Raw genomic sequence first — 18329 nt, 5'->3', positions numbered from 1 at the left:
CCAAATCTTAATAGATAAAACATTTGTGCCAACTTTCCTGGTTCAAGAAAAATAGAATAACTGCAGGGAATTATGACTCATCGGCTTAATTTATTTTATTTTCCACTTGTAATGAATTTTGCCTGGCGGCTCTTAGTCCGCGAACATTTCAGCAGTCGGCAGGACTAAGCGGGACCAAGGTAATTTCCCGTACTGTTGATGAGCTGCCCAATATCCGTCCTATTCCCACGCTAGTTCAATTAATAACATTTATCTGTTATCTCATAGTTGGATGGAATTTCTACCTCTTTGAGAGATGGTAGATTTCCCTTTGAACAGGTCTTCGGTAGCAGCAATGGACTCCACTTCTTGAGCATCAAGATTTCGGGTTTGTCGAGATACGCCGTTACGGGGTCGTAGAGTTATTAGAAATCTTCCACCGATTGCGGAGATCTGGGGAGTGAATGCACCGATGCAAAATAGCGTGGCGATTGCGGCGTCAACATGCATTTCCCACAACCACCAAAACTTTACTGTAAACAACAAATCGTTTGGCTAGTACAACTTTAATAAAAACAACCGTGTACAGTAATAACTAGAATCTTTTAGTTAATCAGTAGTACGAAAGTGAAAAAAGAGAAGCGAGAATTGCAGGTAAATTTGAATGAAATTTGAACCCAAAAGTTATTGCCGTCCTATAGTCGTTCTAAATTGATAGTCGAGCAGGGAATACTATCAGAGCTGGCGGCCGCCGTTTTGAATTTGCCGCGGCAAGAAGCTGACGCAGTTGGCATTCTAGCGACGCTTTCGAAAAGTTCCTCATACGCCATCTGACGGTCGAATTCGAACTTGATGAAGTAAAAATCGGAACACAGGCGGGTTGGTTTAAAAATAAACGAAATTTTGAACAACTTCCATTAATTCAATTGGCAAACCCAATTATTGAGACGTCCTACCGTTTATTATTATTGAATTGTCGTCGTTAAAAAAGAGACCTTGAGTAAACACAAACACGAAAAATACATTTGTAAATAAACGAGGCGAGAAAAAAAAATTATTAGGGGGGGAGGTTTTTAATTAAATGACAAGAATAGATTTGTTTTGCTGGTGGAGGAGAGAAACCAAAAAAAAAAGAAAAAAAATTAAACAAAAACAAACAAACATGTCTTCATTTTTCATCAATCGATATAATTGCATGTTGGGGAGGGGAGGGGCTTCTCTGACCGTTGGGGGGTGTCCAATGAACATCAGTGCCGGCCGGAGTAAGCCGGATGCCTCATGAGTCCACTGCCCGAGAGTTTGACATCGTTCGTTAAGTTGTTGCTATTATTCATATTATTATTACTACTACTACTCTTATAACTATTACTATTGGAATTATAACTATTACTACAATGATTGGTGCTGCTGTAATTCTGCGGTTGCCATTTGGGATCTTTTGCACTGTTGTTGGCGAAGTTGTAGTCCAGCCAGGGGCTGGTGGGGATGCCGGAGGCCATGGAAATGTTGCAGGCGTACGTCGACTTGATGGAGAGCTGCCTCCTCTGCCGGCTCAGTTGAACCACTCGGGGGATGAAGATGGAGCCGAGGACGGAGGCGGCCAAGAGGACCAGCAGTCCAGCGGTGGCGGCGTCGCGATATTCTTGGTCGCCCAGAGTGACGGCCAGGGCCCAGGCCAGCATCAGAGTGGCCGACGTCAGCGTGGCGATGAGAATGAGTTGAGCTTCTCGATGCTGTTGGCGGATGTGCTTCAAGCTGGACGCGTAGAGGGCCGTCACCGTGACCAGGACCATGAGGAAGAGGTAGAGCAAAGGTAAGTCGTTGTTGTTGTTGTTGTCTGTTTCGATCGTTGTCATAAATTGGCGCTGCTGTTCCTGTTGAGTATAAAAATGAGCGCTGACGGCCGCTTGGACGGCGACGGCCAGTAAAACGGCCACGTAGAGGGGACATTGGGGAACGGAGCCACCCAGTCCAGCGGAAGCCAAGTGCCGGAACTGGAAGAGTTTGGCCAGAAGCAGAGCGTAACCGGTCACGAGGAATAGCGGCGGCAGGAAAAATTTTAAATAAGTGGCCAGTCCCGGCAGAACGAAGAGGGCCACGCTCATCAACTGAGCCATGACGGCCAACAACAAGAGTAAGGACATGGTCTGGCTGGTAGAGAGCCGGATGCTTGTGGCCCGATCCGTTCCGCACATGCGCGATACCAAAACAATGAGGATGTAGAAAGCGGCCAGCAATTCAGTGGCAGAGACGGCCAGGATGGAAGCCGCCCAAGTTCGTCCTTGAACGAACAAGAAAAGCGGACGAGATGACGGGCTTGCCGTGATGAGATTATCCACGTCATCCAGCAAAAGTCCACCGGTCGGTTCTTGCTGATCCTGTTCGGGATCGTCCGTGCTGTCCTTGTAGTCGACGGTCCGCTCATCGATGACGAAAGGAGGGACGGAATTGAGGAGGGGGACCGATGAGGCGTGGCCGAAAAAGTCGAAACGAGACTGTGACGTCATCACGGCGGCCAGGACCAATCCATCGTCGTCAGAGTACCAGGCGACCGGTGAACTTTCTCCCGATCCGGCCATGAGTTTCTGGATGAGATAGCGATTGGCTACCAGTCGGCCGGAAGGTGTGAAATGGTTGGATGTCCCTTCCAATTCGGCCGGGCCTCTAGAGCTTGATGTGGCCGGCATGCTCAACTGCCGCAGGGCTGTCAACATTTGACTGGGCACTCTGGATGGATCGGCATTCAATTTCGGGCTGCAATCGAATTCGATGGTGCTGTTGGTGGTGTCATCTCCAGTTCCGTTAGCGGATGGTTTTTGAACGCACCGAGACAATTCCTGCAAGTGGAAGGCGGCGCCCAGTGCGGAAACGGCTTGAACAATGTGCGGAATCTGTTGAAATCAAAATAATCCGTTAAGAAATGGAATTCAATCCAGTAGAAATTAAAAAGTGCAAAAACTCACTTCGTTGTCGAGGGGGTGATGAACAACTCCGTGAAGTCGCATGTAATCCGCCAATCCGGCCAGTTCTTGTAAATGGGGTTCGACCAGGAACGCACTGCTGGAGAGATCCAGGGCCCACTGGGCGGCCGTCTGCGGGCTAATTGCGCCCGCCACGCATCCCAGGAGCCAAGTGATTTTCCTTCCGCTGGATATTCTGACCGCCTGGCTCATGAATTCCGTCAATTCGTTGGGTTCCATCAGCAGAGCCACTCTGACTCCGTCCTGCTGTTCCAGCAGGTGTTGGTGCAGCGTCAAATTGGAAATGTAGGCCGTGGCACTGCCGGAATAATCGCCAATGAAATGCTCGGCGGCAGTGACCCGGATGTTCAAGTGTCTGGCGGCTCTTTCCGCCATGCGGATCGTTCTCCAACACGTGCCCAGAATGCGGATGGATTGGCACTGGATTCCTTTGGCCACCGCCATGGTGGCCCTGGCAACGGCGGCCGTGTTTGGCACAGCTGAAAAGACATTGTCCGGTTGAGTGAAGACGGCCGGATCGTCTGGAGCGTAGAGGAGCAGAGAAGCGGCTTCGCTTTCAGCGGCTCGGGGCGTGGCCACGACCAGCGGAATGTTGTGACGTCTCAAGACACGAGCGGCCTCGGCAAGGACGTCGGCCTCCTCTAAAGCGATCACGCCCAGCACGGCCGTTCCGCTGCTTTTGATTTGTCGGACGACTTGCAGCGACCGTTTGGCAGTGGCCTGGACGCTTCCGCACGTGTCCATCACTTCCACATCTGATCGAGATAAATAAATTACAATTAAATTAATCCAATTAGCCTGAAATTGTTAAATAATTACCGATAGAAAAGAGGTGAGGTGTCGTTTTGTTATTGAGGATTTCCGATGCCCATCGAGCGGCCATTTCCCTTTGACTGGCCGAGAGACTGACACTGTTTGCAATTTTATTATCGCTGTCGGCATTGCAATCCAATCCTCTTCGATGTAACAGCACTAAAAAATAATTGTAATTAAATTAAAAATTAAAAATTTTGATTTGATAATTATTTTGACAAAATTTACCGATTTGAACATGTTGATCTGTGGGTGCAGTGGGCAAAAGAGCTCGACAGTCTTGATGGCCCAGCCACAGGATGACGCCTAGGATCAAGAGTCTGCGTCCGGCGTCGACTGTCATGGCCGACGGATGAACCTTTGAACGTGAAAAACAGAAATGAGCATTTTCCTTCAAACTTTCCACAGCCATTTGAAAAAGAAAAAATGAAACAGCAGTCGACGGGAAAAACCAAAAATATGAGAAGGAGCTCATCTCTCGTTTCAACACAAGAGGCGGATGCAAAGCGCAGCTGCAACAGACATTTCCGGTTCAGAGTTCGTCGAAACTGCGCACACAAGTGGCAAAGAGGTCATTGATACTACTCGGTTCTAGTACTAGTCGTAGGATGTCTAATAATCATTCCAGAATGTTTCTAATGAGAGGTGGGGATGGAGAAAAAGGTCACGGCGATAAACCCACATATCTTATATAATCACACACACACCGAGACATTGTCTGCAGGCAGCTGGATGTTGGGATATGTAGGACGGTGCCAAATTGGCGGCAGCCGCAAACAGGAGAGAGAAAGCTACAATGTGTTTTGTGACCTCTGGTGGTGTTGGGCTGTTGGTGCAGCAACCGGGAAAAAGAAGAAAAATGAACTTTTCCACACACACCAGAGGTGAAATGTTCCCAACACAAAGTTGAAAGGTCCCATATTTTTCTAGAAAAATATAAAAATCACAAGAGGAAACGATGTCGGAGCGAGTGCGTGTGCTCATGTCTTTTTTCCTGGGCACATGTGTCGGCCATGCAGTTCCGTATCGCATTTCACTTCCGTTCCCGATGGGATTGGCTTTTTTCTCTCTCTCTCCACGGGCACCCATTGCGGATATGAATGAATCGCGTAAAGCACCTGGCCTTAACACACACACGTACGTTTTTCTTTAGTGAACAACTAGAAGAAGAAAAAAAAAAAGATTTTGTGTTCCCTCTAGACCCTGAGGCAGGAAGAAGGGGGGGATGTGGCGTGTGTTTGAGCCTTTTTCTCCCCACCCTGAAAAGAGAAGACCCTCCAACACACACACACACACCGGGTCCACCTGCTTCCGGGATGTCCACTTGGCTGACTCTCTTACCCTTCAGACTAGAAAAAGTTTTACACACACAGAAGAAGAACTTTATTCGAAAAAAAGGGGGAGGGAAAACGGTTTTCCAGACTAAACACATGCAGCTGCTTTTCTATATTACTCGACATTCAAATTGTTTTTCTCTCCTAGTGAATCTGATTAACTTAAAACTTATAACCTCGTCATTATTATTTTTCAGAGGTCGTTAAAAAGGGATGATGAAAAAACAATAATCCGCTCCGGATGAGGGAGTGTCGTCTGTTGACAGAGGCCCCCCTACGTATACATACATTTTCTCTTTTTTCTTTTTAAGAAAAGAAGAAAAAAAGGTGTTTGTGTATAATCACCTGTCATCTGTCCTGGCCCAGATGGATTTTAAAAAAGAAAAGCAGCTCGGAAATGGTCGACAGCCATAAATCGAGAGCTTTTTTAAAAATACAAAATAGGAGAGAATGTTTCCGTGGATTTTCATCCATTTGAAGGATTTTAGAGGACAAAAGAAAAACGACACTGAAAAATCTGTTGGGTAGAAATAAAGCACGTCGTGTCTCCAATGATCTGAAGCAAAACAAAATCCACACGGCCCGCGCAGAGAGAAAAAATGGACCCCACCAAAGCATTTTATTGGATTCTTTTTATTGTGTAAAAAAAAAATGAAAAGAAGAAGAAGGAACACCACCCTAGTTAAGTCTCTCTCGTATTTTTGTTACCTGTGGGTGCTGCCCAACCCTTTTTTCTTGGGTTAAGTCTTTCAGTCAACGGGTGGCTAATCTTTTTTTTTTCTTTTTCTAACAAACGACAAAAAGAATCTATTCAATCGATGTGAAATGGCGGCCTTTGAGATCGAAATGAAATTTTCCTACACCGAGAAAAACATTCCCACACACACAGACGAGCCAAAAAATGTTCCAAAACGCTTTCAACACGTTGCCACATTGCGAGTTAAAAAGAATTAAAAAATGTCGGTTGTGCTCACCTTGAAACAATTGGATGAAACAATTCGGTGGATTAATCCTAATATCAGTGCACTAAACACACACACACACGCTCAAATTGAAGTGAATTCAATTATTTCGGGACAAGTTTTGTTTCACTCTACTATATACGAAGGTTCACTTGACACTAGAGTCCAGTTGTTGTTAAGCAGAAGAAGGGGAGAGAGAAATTTGTCTGAAACCTCCAGTCGTCATGGAGACCTCGACTCGACTGGGGCCCTCGAGGCGAGCGCGAGCCAGTTTTTAGCTCCTCCTACTCTTTCTCTTTATTCTCTCTGGTTACAGTTTAGAGGGGGGAATATTTTTTCGAAAAATTTTCTACAACAATTTTAAAATAAATATATAAAAAGGGGGGCAATATGTCTTGGTATACCTGCTAATGGTTGACAGGTTTCAGTGTCTTTTACAGTTTTTTTAGCGACTACCGGCCTTTACACACACAAATGATAACTGCTGGGCCGCTCTGTGGATAAGAATTTTGGTTTCCGTTAATTTTAATGTGAATGAAATGAAATTCGAGATATTTTTTGAATTTGTATTTTTTCGGCCGCCATGCTTGACCGCCAAAGCTCGACCAATGGCGCGACGTTTTTTTTATTTTTTCTCACAGCATTCACGGATCGTTGAATTTTGTCTTTCTTTCTTTTCTTTCATGAGAAATATATAAAAGTTGGAATGAATTAGAAAGTTCTCTTCTCCACAGCAATTCATTTGAAGAAACTGGCGATAGATGTAATAACGAGCTTCTGGTTGTTGCGAGGAAACATGGCCCGGGGCTTATCTTTCTTGGAGAGAAAAGAGGACTTCATTATTATTACTCTAATGAACACCCCCCTACCTACCTACCTACCTTTCCAATTGTTGTTGGGGGCTTCTTTTTTTTCTTTCTTTCTTTATTTCGTTAATGATTCGTTAAGGCCCTTAAGGGAGGAAACACGGTTGTTGGGCTTTTTCTTATATTCTTTTCTACTACTGGTCTTGTCTCTCTCGTATTTTCTTGTATTTCGGACACGAGCCATTGATTTGGTCACTAATAAATTTATTTTTCTGTACTAAAAATAAAATAAAAGAATTTTATAGACAACCATCAATTTATTATTATATTGTTCGAGCAAATACACCCGGTCGCCATGGAGACCGTAATATAAACTAGCGGGTCAGCGGTCAGCTCAGCCGCCGTACAATGCGTCATGCAAAGTTATTTGGACTCGGGCGCTAAAAATGATTTATTCACTCGTCATCGATCCATCCAAACCGGATGTTGTTTAAAAAACAATTTAATCGAATTAAAATTTTTATTTGGGGGGGGGGGATTATTTTTCGGGGAATTTCAAAAATTTAACGAAAGAAAATTTTGTTTGTGTGTAGTGTTTGTTATGGGGGTCCTTTTCCCCAGACGGATAAATTCTTTGCTTATTCGGATGTGAATAGATTTCATCACGTACAGCAAGTAACAGGAGAGCCAAAAGACAAATTCGAATTTTGGTGGCATTCCGTCTAAGCTTTTGAGCGAGAATTTTTGGTTTATTCTGTAAAGAGATTTGAGGAAAATTTACTACTTTGACGAGTTCAGGCAATCATGCCTTAAAAAACTTAGGTCTATTGAGTTGAGAATTCAATCCTTGACTAGTACTATGTTAACTTATAACAATAATCAAAATACTAACAAATATTTAAAAATTCATGAAATAAAACGTTTTTCACTAAGTAAGGTTCTCTTTCTACGTTATGTATAAAAATTGGGAATGCAAGTGAGATGGAAGCCATCTAGCAGCCAATTTTATGACTAAAATTAACAGGAACGATTGGAAAAGCAATCAGCCAATCACGTTATAAAACTACTGCAAAAATATAAACTATAAGAAAAGAAAATAAGTAAATTGAGACTGGAGAACTGGCTTTTGATAATAATGATGATTCAAATTAAATACACAAATTAGTTCAATAAAGATTAAGATTGATTGTAATGAACTCATAAAGGTGATATGCATTTAAAAGTATACTAAAAGTCTTATATATGCTCACGTTCAACACGAGGCATTACTTATGCGGGAATTGGCAGGTCATTTTGGTAGCAAAATGAGCACATGTTAACCCTTCAATACAAAAAACTAGTTTGTATATGGTTTGCATTGTCTAATTCATTTTCACATCTGGAAGCAAATCCCTGTGGTCCTGTTTTCTTGGGTGATAACCTATTCGTAATAAATATGATGTTTACGTTATTTACTAAGATAAAAATTGAGAACGTTGTTAACTTACTTGCAGACTTCCTTCATTTGGTGAAGTAATTTTTTCAATGTTTCAGCATTTTCTATATTTTCGTGTGTGATCTTATTTCTGAGTCGTCGAATATAGCACATCTGTCTTCTTACTTTAGATTCGATAGTTGGATCATCACGAGCAATATAACACGGGAAGGTTTCGATATAATTCATAATTTCCGATGGACCTCCCACGGAAAGTGGTGTTTGATCCGGCCATATGGGATTTGGGTACCCTTTTATCCGCATCCAATCGAGAAGAATGTTTGCGAATTCTGCAATCCAGGAATGGGCTTGGACATACCTCCTATTCCCACTCGCACTCCAATATTCGCCATTGATCAACACAAAGTTTGGGTTGGCGAACCCACCCAATAATGGACGATTTGGAGCAGCCATATCGAGAACTTTATGTCTGAAATAATATGACAAAATAAGTGACAAATAAATAAAAGTCTTGATTGAGATGTGAAATATAATACCTTGACGAGAAGTCCAAAAATCAACAATACGTTAATAAGCTTAAGAATTCGGGAAATTATGTTTAGTTACAGCTTGCAGGCATGACTCTAAACACACCGAGTATCGAGGTAGAAAAAACCCCAAAATGTTCTTTTTTTGGTTTGTATTATAAATGTTTTTTTAAATTTCTTTCGTAGGGTTGAGAACGAAGCGGCTGTTGCGCTTTGGAACCACATCGTTATAGATAGGCCGTTAGGGTGTTGCCGTTGCGCACGCCAACGTGCTTGATTCTTAGGAACCTAACCAACAGTTGGATGTCTCTATTTCAACGGAAAGACATACGCTCCTTTTATGGGAGGGAAGGGGGTAGGGTTGGTTCATGTTATATATATCTTGCGCGATTTGGCGTCAACTAGTGGTACCAAAGCGCAACAGCCGCTTAGGTCCCAACTCGACTCATCCCTTAGGTGAAAATATCTATTATTGCGACGCACTAAAATCTCATATATATAGTATGCGGTTGAGGCGTAGTCCTATAGGAGCTATACGCAATAGTCGGTTGTAGTACAATTTCAAAATCCTTTTAATACAAAGACACAGTGGTTGAAAATTTCGTTCAAAACTGTGAATTTTCATAGTGAATAAAAATGGAAACGGACATGGAGGAAATGAGCAGTGATACACATTTTTGCATTCCCCACACGACATTTCCAACCCTTGAATATCTACTGAGGAAATCATCTAGTTGTCGTGAAATTAAAGAATTCTTTCTTTTAAGACAAATACATCCCAACGTCTTCAAAATCTTAGTAGAATACGACAGTCGTTACGACTATCGTTCCTGGTAAGTAAGCACTACTAAATTGAAATTTGTAAGATGTTTAACGATATCGACATTATGTTATAACTTATTCTAATTTATTTAAGTGTTATTTTGAAATTTTGGGATTTCCTTACACTAGTTTCCGTAGAGATGAATGCATCACATTAAATAAAATCTGGAGGAGTGATAGAAAAAAGGAACTACTACCTGATCATTTTACAGCTATATTGCAATTAGCTCTAGGACTTGAGTACCTTCACTCACAAAAACTAATTCATCGAGATATAAAACCGGAAAACGTCATCATTTGGAACAGCGTTGCTGGGATAACTATGAAATGGGCCTATTTTGAATCGCCATCACGCTATGACAAATCAAAGAAAGTCGATATTCAAGAGCAAACAAATCCCCAAAAAATAAGTGATCGACAAACAAATCCCCAAAAAATAACTGGTCGATTGAGCAGTTTTTTGGGGGGGATTTTTCCCACACAATCTCACACACAATTGACACACGATTCACAATCGCACACAATAACACAAAAGTTGCAAGAGAAGGGAGAATCCAAAATAAATATAGAAAAAGGAACCGAGCAAATGAGTGACTTTGAAAAAGAGTTTCACGTGAATGAAACAAAATTTTTCACAGATAAAAGATCGAGAACATGGCAAGCTCCCGAGTTGCAAACATTATCAAATCCTCGAACACTTGCTACTTTTGAAAGTGACGTCTTTGCAGCGGGCTTGGTCTTTGGTTCGCTTCTTTTAAAGGGAGTCCATCCTTTCGGGATTGATGAAGACGAAATAATATCAAATATCAAAATGAATAAACCGGTCAATGATAAAAGTAAGTCTTTACTTTTACAAGATTTCATTTCTTACGTTTTACCATTGTAACGTTTTACCATCGTTATTTATTTATTGAGCAGAAATGGAATCGAAACGAGTTACTAAATTAATCTTACAAATGTTGACGCAAAAAGCAGAAGAAAGAATTACATCGTCAAATGTTGTTGAACGATTGAATGTAATCCAAAAAGAGGTAAAAAATACTGCAAAAAATAATATATATAGTTCTAGTTGATCAATTTTAGGGTATTATTTTCACGTTGAAGATTTTAGAAATTCCCGCATTGATAGACGAATTGGGAAAGAAAAACATCATAACATGGTATTGCCGATTTAATCATCAGGAAAAAAATGTCATTCAAAAACTTCAACTCCTAATTGCAAATGGAGGCGATGTTAACAGCGTCGATGAAAATGGAAATAACGCGCTACAAATTCTGTGTAACTATTACAAACAAGAAAATTTAATTGAGATAATTCGACTTTTGATTGGAAATGGATTCAACGTCAACTTCAAAGACAAGAATGGAGATAATGCTTTCACTTATTTGTGCAAATATTATAAAAACGAAAATGTTATTGAGATAATTCGACTTTTCATTGGAAATGGATTCAACGTCAACTCCAAAGACAAGAACGGAGATTATGCTTTCACTTATTTGTGCAAATATTATAAAAACGAAAATTTCATTGAGATAATTCAAATTTTGATTGGATATCCTGGATTCGAAGTCAACTTCGAAGACAAGAACGGAGATAATGCTTTCACTTATTTGTGCAAATATTATAAAAACGAAAATTTAATTGAGATAATTTCACTTTTGATTGGAAATGGATTCAACGTCAACTCCAAAGACAAGAACGGAGATCATACTTTCACTAAATTGTGCCAATATTATCAAAGCGAAAATTTAATTGACATTATCCAACTTTTGATTGAAAATGGAATCGATATCAATTGCAAAACCAACGACGGAGAAAATGCTCTCACTATATTGTGCCACTTTTATCAAAAGGAAAATTTAATTGATATCATTCGACTATTGATTAAAAATGAAATCAATGTCAACTTCAAAGACAAGAACGGAGATAATGCTCTCACTAAATTGTGCAAATATTATAAAAACAAAAAATTAATTGACATTACTCTACTTTTGATTGAAAATGGATTCGAAGTCAACTGCATAGACAGTTTCGGGGATAATGCTCTCACTCAATTATGCAAGTATTGTGAAAAAGAAAATTTAATTTACATTATTCGACTTCTAATTGAAAAGGGGATCGAAGTCAACTGCAAAGACACCTACGGAGACAATGCTCTCACTAAATTGTGCAAATATTATAAAAACGAAAATTTAATTGAAATTATTCGCCTTCTAATTAAAAAGGGGGTCGAAGTCAACTGCAAAAACGAGATCCCTGGAGAAAATGCTCTCACTCTATTGTGCAAATATTATGAAAACGAAAATTTAATTGAAATTTTTCGCCTTCTAATAAATAAGGGGGTCGAAGTCAACTGTAAAAACAAGAACGGAGACAATGCTCTCAATTTATTGTGCAGATGGTATAAACACGAAAATTTAATTGACATCATTCGACTTTTGATTAAAAATGGAATCGAAGTCAATAGAAAAAACAACGACGGAGATAATGCGCTCACTTTATTGTGCAAATATTATAACAACGAAAATTCAATTGACATTACTCGACTTCTATTTGAAAATGGAATTCAAATACCTTCAGAAGTATGCCATTCAGAGAATGTGTTTTTTTATGTTTTGAAAAAACATAATACCCCATTAGATGAAGTCATAAAACTGTTAATTCGCCAAATTCGGCATGGGATTCTGTTTAGTAGCAAGTGCTATGAAATGCTGCAAGAATGCGGGATGAAAAATCAAATCGGTGGATTGGAAATACTAAAATATATGGCCGAAGAAGAATTAAGTTTAGGATGGCATCCTAACTGTATCAGTTGCAATCATATTCTGTAAGTAACAAAAATAACCAGTGTAAACAACAAAATAACTTCTATAACTTTTTTAAACCACGTTTTCATTTGCAGGTCAATTGAGGAAAGTGCTAGAAGGCAAGCGCAACACCAACAAATGTTTGGGAACGCATTTGTTGCCTATCACATGATACTGAAGGATTTACAAGCATGGCAGAAATCTACCCAAAATTTTTTGGTCCTGTTCAGCAACAGATTTTTGGCCCAAAAATCTGTTGCTGATCAGGACGTACCAAACCCAGGAAAATTGTGCGAAGAAGCTCAAAACCATTTTACTACCCCTGAAGATCAAGAGTGCTTTAAAACGATGGTCGAAATCAGCGAGCAAATGAAAGGAGGAGACTCGAGTCTTTTTCAGTGCAACCTGTACGAGCATTACATGAGAAGTTTGCATAGTATCGCGCGTATAATCGGAGCTGAAAAATCAAAGAAGCAGATTGAGTTTTTTTATCTCCTTCCCTTTGATTATTCATTGACGTTCCCGGCCGATAAAAAAGATGACCCTGATTTCAAAACAGCACTTAGCGAATGGGACAAAACTCTTTTTTGTTGGATGCATAAACCAGGCGATGACTATTTCGGAAAAACTTTGAAAAAAGATAGCACGAAGGGTCTGTTTTCGTCAGTGAATGATTCCCTAAATTGTCACGGGCAACAACGGAAAAAGCAGTGAACTTCAAAAGCGCCCCTTACATTATTGAACCCCTAAATAAAATTGGGAACCGATAAATAGTGCATCATTTTAGTTTAGAAAAACCATAAGGGAGCAGGTGTGTCAAATTACTTAATAACCTGTGTGCCTAATTGGAATTAATTTGGGTAAATCACAAGAAACAATTGGAATCTTGAAATACATTTGTTTCCTATCTCAAATTCAATTTGTAAGTCAAAATTAATCCTTCACTTTGCGTTCGAAAATAACAGCCAACAAAAAACGTGAGAAAAGCTAACGATCACGCTGCTAATGTAATCCAGCAGACACGAACGAACGGCTAAAAAGAATCATCCTCGTGGTTTTTTATGCCACTTCAAGTCAATACTATTTTCCCTGGATAAGAAACTAATGGAAATATTGGAACTTTCCATTATAGAATGAAGACTTAATTTCTTCTCGTCTTCCGCTGGATGGACGTGCATATTTAGAAAGCCCTATGGAGCACCGATTGATGCAACCAGCATGTGCTAAATGTACAGTTTGCAGTGAGTGAATTATTAGGCCAACTCACTGAACAGGTAGTAAGCCAGGTTCCATGCTTCATCCTGGCAGAAAATAAACCTACATATAAAATGATGTGTCAATATTAAACAAAAGTCTATTACTATTCATTAGACCATATTTTGAAAACTGAAAAAAAAACTTGAGCAGCAGATAAAGTCGCAAAGTAAAGAAAAATAGCAAAATCGTGTAATTTTCCTGTCTACAGATACCAGATCCCAGTCGGAGACAGAACTTTTAGTCGTTTAAAAAACGCAAATGAGGTGTTGCCGTTGGTCATTTCACACTTGTTTTATTTTCTCGTTCCATCTTTCGCCTCTTTTCCCGCTTTTCCATTCAAAAAAGAAGTAAGTCACCATCAAACAGTGAATTCTTTTCATTTCCTATATTTTTTTCAAATAAATTGATTGATCGAGGATGGAATTTAAATTAACGGAGGCAGGTTAAGGGGATTCATTAAAATGAAATGTGTTTTAAAAAAATAAAATAAGCACCTGATTAAATTAATAAGAATAAACATGTGTGGAAATTTTGGCAACTGATACCCATTACTTCGATGAATACATCATACATTACTGAGATCAAGTATATGGAAAGTGAAGATGGCAGCAAATAAAAAACCCGGTTATCTCTAATTTGTGCAAAGCACGCACTCCTAAATTGTGCGAATAAGTGCGCACCTAACACATAACTCAGCTGACTAACTTAGCCTAAGTTATAAATATATAGTTAGAAGCCCGCGGCCGCTCCCGCATTTAGCCCCGGAGGGGAAATTGGCGCGCTAGTCGCGCGGCACAATTAAATTGGCAACGCCGTACTTTTACAATAACAATAACATCAAAAAACAAAAACACATGGAAATCACTTCATTCCTCATTTCCTCATCAACATCAACGTCGGCAACACGGAATTACAATTAGGAATTACCTGATAGTTAAATACCACAGCAACTCCAACCAAAGTAAAAAAATATATGTATGCATAAATTATACTTAACGTTAAGACCAAAAGTTTTGGTAAAATCTTTCAGATGTCAATCTTCGATAAAGATACCTATCCAAGTGTTGAAGAAATCGAAATACTGATTCAGAAAGGAATGGATATTAACTCAGTGGATGAAAAAGAACTGACTCCACTTCTACATTTGGCAGATCCAAAAAGAAATGACAGTGAAAATTTGTTTGAAATATTTCACATACTAATCGAGAATGGGGCTGACATCAACTGTAAGAACAAAGAGGGAAAGAATGTTCTGCATTTGCTTCCCCATTCGAGCACCGTCAGCCCGACGGTGCAATAGACTCGACCAATTGCAATTGCAGTTGTTGTTGACTTGTTGCAGTTTATTAGTTTAGCATTTGAATGTCTGCAACTGCGATGTTGCCGTCGTCCATTATTTCTCGCTTCGGGCCCTTTTTCCCGCTTTTCTATTCGAAATCCAAATTTCCAATTTCCAATATAGTCAATTCTTTTCTCTCATATATACTGTACAAGTGTACATGCAATATTTTAACAATTAAAAAATAAAATATTATCTGCTACTGAGTATAGACTGCAGGTCTGCAAGGTGGGGCGAGGATAGAGATTAAATTAATGTAAGTTTTCCGAGACTTTCTGCAGAGCTATAGAATACTAGCTCTACTTTCTGACAAGAAAAATATTTAATGTCAGATAATGCTTGGTAGCTTATCTCCAAATGGTATTGATTCAAATGAATTTAAAGTAAAATAAAGTAACTTGTGTTGATGGTGTTGATGAGGCAAATGCGTGAAAGTTTTGGCAACTATCGATTACTTCGATACATGACACAACATTCCATATGGAATGTTCTTAAGAAAATTTAAAGCTTTTGAGAAAGTTCAAGCAGCCTATCAAATCTTTACGGCGAACGTTTCACATTCGTTTGAAAATATTCGATTTACTTTAGTTTAACTTTTTTATTTTACAAAATGTTAGGGAATCATTCGACAGAAAATTAAACACAATCAGATAATTCACATGCATTATAGAAATACACCAAAACTAAGATTGATGTACCGCCAACTTTACACAAAAGGAAAGATTCACGTATGGATTATGACGCAATTTCTTGATTGCCAATTGTTATACTGACGTAATACACTAGTTAATCGAAAGAGTATTCAAGACAGGCACCTTGGTACATTAAATTCAGAATGCAACAATTAAACGAGGAACAACTCATTTTCAGTTCCCAAAGGGTTTTGACGAGACTATTCACTCACGGAAACACGGCACGTGTGTAGCCAGTAGCAGAGGGGGCGGGACATACAACATCCAACACGACAACATTTTATGAGACATACAATCCATCAACAACACCTGTTTAATTTCTATGGCGTAACAGTCAAAAACTATTTACAAACGGACAAAAACAAAACAAATCGAGTCTGAATGTCAATGTTTTGAAACTTGGAAAGTTTCAAACCGTTAACCCTACAGCCAACAAGTTTTAAATTTGCGAGTTGCACTTACTTTCGCTCGAGTGGGGGTGTAGTAGAAAAAGACGCGCGTAAACGGTGAACATTTGAAAAGAAAAAACATTCCGGCTTACGGGTCATAGTATTCACTAGCATTAATAGACACACACAATAATAATTTCGATTCTGTTTTTTTTTCTTACTCTCTTCCGAGCTATAATATGTAGAAATGTACCGACAAGAAAGGACAAAGAAAGAAAATGGGGAATAACTAACCAAGAATTTCGATCGTTTCGCAAAACGAAATGTAAACAAAAAATTAAACAAAAAAAAAAAAATCTTTGGCAGTTGTTTCACACAAAATGAAATCATAACTAAAAAACTATCAATGCAAATTATTACTATTACTACTAGAACTGTTGTATACTTGGTGTGATTGATGGTTGAGATGGTGATTGTTGTTGAGGTGGTGGCTGGAATTGTTTCCGTACGTGTTGATGAGAGCCGGAGGAACACACCCGCCGATAGCCGCAGCGGCTGCGGCCGCCGCTGCTGCAGCAGCAGCAGCTAATGAAGCAGCACCCGGGGGTCTACCACGTCGAACTCCAGTGGAAGCCGGAAGAATGGGTTGATTCATCTGCCCAGCAGCACCACGTTCCCGTCGGTGAACCTTCAAATGTTTGCTCAAATGATCCGAACGGGAAAATCGTTTCGTGCAAACTGGACAGCCGTACGGTTTCACGCCGGAGTGAGAACGTTTGTGACGGGCCAGTTCATCAGATCGAGAGAAACGCCATCCACACCCTAAATTGGATGAAAGAAAATCAAATTAATAAAATGCGATCAGGGAATAATGAAGGGAATGAACATTTACCTGCCCAGGTGCAAGCAAAGGGTTTCTCGCCAGTGTGTCTCCTCAAATGAGCTTTAAGATGCGATGACTTGGCGTAAATCTTTTTGCAGTTGGGATAAGTGCAAGGAAAGATCTTGTCTTCTTCCTTGATGGCCGTTTTGGCTGGACTGCTATTGTTGCTCTTGGTGGTAGTGGTGGGGTTGTTGTTATTAGTCTTGATTGTTTGGTTGAGAGTACGAGGTTGGATGAGTAGAGAGCGACCGCCACTGGATCGACCAGGTTTGCTGGGCTCCATTGGAATCACCACGGATTGCTGCTGCGGCTGCTGATGGATGGAATGCAAAGGAGGCGGCTCCAGCGTCAAAGGATAATACCTCTTGGGCTCGCAATTGTCCAGCTGGAACGGTATAAAAAGCGGATCCTGTTCCTGGTGTAGTGGAACTGTCTGAAAGTTGGTCATCTGATTCGGTTGAACTTCCCAGTCCAATTCGGCAAAATCTTCGCGGTAAGGTCGCCATGGAGACCGTAATATAAACTAGCGGGTCAGCGGTCAGCTCAGCCGCCGTACAATGCGTCATGCAAAGTTATTTGGACTCGGGCGCTAAAAATGATTTATTCACTCGTCATCGATCCATCCAAACCGGATGTTGTTTAAAAAACAATTTAATCGAATTAAAATTTTTATTTGGGGGGGGGGGATTATTTTTCGGGGAATTTCAAAAATTTAACGAAAGAAAATTTTGTTTGTGTGTAGTGTTTGTTATGGGGGTCCTTTTCCCCAGACGGATAAATTCTTTGCTTATTCGGATGTGAATAGATTTCATCACGTACAGCAAGTAACAGGAGAGCCAAAAGACAAATTCGAATTTTGGTGGCATTCCGTCTAAGCTTTTGAGCGAGAATTTTTGGTTTATTCTGTAAAGAGATTTGAGGAAAATTTACTACTTTGACGAGTTCAGGCAATCATGCCTTAAAAAACTTAGGTCTATTGAGTTGAGAATTCAATCCTTGACTAGTACTATGTTAACTTATAACAATAATCAAAATACTAACAAATATTTAAAAATTCATGAAATAAAACGTTTTTCACTAAGTAAGGTTCTCTTTCTACGTTATGTATAAAAATTGGGAATGCAAGTGAGATGGAAGCCATCTAGCAGCCAATTTTATGACTAAAATTAACAGGAACGATTGGAAAAGCAATCAGCCAATCACGTTATAAAACTACTGCAAAAATATAAACTATAAGAAAAGAAAATAAGTAAATTGAGACTGGAGAACTGGCTTTTGATAATAATGATGATTCAAATTAAA

General features: G+C 39.8%; 3 protein-coding genes and 1 long non-coding RNA gene across 6 annotated transcripts; 1 reads left to right on the top strand and 3 right to left on the bottom strand.

Annotated features, from left to right (window-relative positions):
* Positions 1 to 896: 896 nt before the first annotated feature.
* LOC124189744 lies at positions 897 to 6322 on the bottom strand. Of its 3 annotated transcripts, XM_046582203.1 has the most exons (6): positions 6082 to 6322; positions 4002 to 4131; positions 3780 to 3932; positions 2943 to 3715; positions 1370 to 2870; positions 897 to 1302 (listed from the first exon to the last, which is right to left on the bottom strand). In XM_046582203.1, the coding sequence occupies exons 2-6, from the start codon at positions 4114 to 4116 to the stop codon at positions 1292 to 1294; spliced, it is 2553 nt and encodes an 850-aa protein (XP_046438159.1). In that variant the 5' UTR covers positions 4117 to 4131; positions 6082 to 6322; the 3' UTR covers positions 897 to 1291. The 3 variants fall into 3 exon arrangements, with proteins under 3 accessions (XP_046438159.1, XP_046438156.1, XP_046438157.1); XM_046582200.1 differs by having other exon boundaries at positions 897 to 2870; XM_046582201.1 differs by lacking the exon at positions 6082 to 6322 and adding an exon at positions 5816 to 6034 and having other exon boundaries at positions 897 to 2870.
* Positions 6323 to 8040: 1718 nt separating this feature from the next.
* LOC124189743 lies at positions 8041 to 8977 on the bottom strand. The gene is made up of 3 exons (XR_006872641.1): positions 8847 to 8977; positions 8363 to 8779; positions 8041 to 8295 (listed from the first exon to the last, which is right to left on the bottom strand). It is a non-coding gene; the product is annotated as an uncharacterized LOC124189743 (long non-coding RNA).
* Positions 8978 to 9240: 263 nt separating this feature from the next.
* On the top strand, positions 9241 to 13381 carry LOC124191547. The gene is made up of 6 exons (XM_046584834.1): positions 9241 to 9670; positions 9789 to 10495; positions 10578 to 10690; positions 10764 to 12487; positions 12563 to 12678; positions 12718 to 13381. The coding sequence occupies exons 1-6, from the start codon at positions 9474 to 9476 to the stop codon at positions 13179 to 13181; spliced, it is 3321 nt and encodes a 1106-aa protein (XP_046440790.1). The 5' UTR covers positions 9241 to 9473; the 3' UTR covers positions 13182 to 13381.
* Positions 13382 to 15646: 2265 nt separating this feature from the next.
* LOC124191549 (Krueppel-like factor 5) lies at positions 15647 to 17536 on the bottom strand. Its single transcript, XM_046584839.1, has 2 exons — positions 17037 to 17536; positions 15647 to 16966 (listed from the first exon to the last, which is right to left on the bottom strand). The coding sequence occupies exons 1-2, from the start codon at positions 17473 to 17475 to the stop codon at positions 16548 to 16550; spliced, it is 858 nt and encodes a 285-aa protein (XP_046440795.1). The 5' UTR covers positions 17476 to 17536; the 3' UTR covers positions 15647 to 16547.
* Positions 17537 to 18329: the final 793 nt, after the last annotated feature.

The sequence above is a fragment of the Daphnia pulex genome, chromosome 3, assembly GCF_021134715.1.
Source record: "Daphnia pulex isolate KAP4 chromosome 3, ASM2113471v1".
Lineage (NCBI taxonomy): Eukaryota > Metazoa > Arthropoda > Branchiopoda > Diplostraca > Daphniidae > Daphnia > Daphnia pulex.
Note: the sequence above shows the minus strand (reverse complement) of the source record. Positions and strands in the feature narration are given on the sequence as shown.

Excerpts from the sequence above, each read along its gene's own strand:
- LOC124189744 (XM_046582200.1), bottom strand. The coding sequence starts at position 4,116 with ATGACAGTCGACGCCGGACGCAGACTCTTGATCCTAGGCGTCATCCTG. Across the intron at positions 3,716-3,779 it reads ACCTCACCTCTTTTCTATCG|ATGTGGAAGTGATGGACACG; the intron begins GTAATTATTTAA and ends TATCTCGATCAG. Across the intron at positions 2,871-2,942 it reads ATCACCCCCTCGACAACGAA|ATTCCGCACATTGTTCAAGC; the intron begins GTGAGTTTTTGC and ends TGATTTCAACAG.
- LOC124191547 (XM_046584834.1), top strand. The coding sequence starts at position 9,474 with ATGGAAACGGACATGGAGGAAATGAGCAGTGATACACATTTTTGCATT. Across the intron at positions 12,488-12,562 it reads ATCAGTTGCAATCATATTCT|GTCAATTGAGGAAAGTGCTA; the intron begins GTAAGTAACAAA and ends TTTCATTTGCAG. Across the intron at positions 12,679-12,717 it reads ATGGCAGAAATCTACCCAAA|AATCTGTTGCTGATCAGGAC; the intron begins ATTTTTTGGTCC and ends TTTTGGCCCAAA.
- LOC124191549 (XM_046584839.1), bottom strand. The coding sequence starts at position 17,475 with ATGACCAACTTTCAGACAGTTCCACTACACCAGGAACAGGATCCGCTT. Across the intron at positions 16,967-17,036 it reads CTTTGCTTGCACCTGGGCAG|GGTGTGGATGGCGTTTCTCT; the intron begins GTAAATGTTCAT and ends CATCCAATTTAG.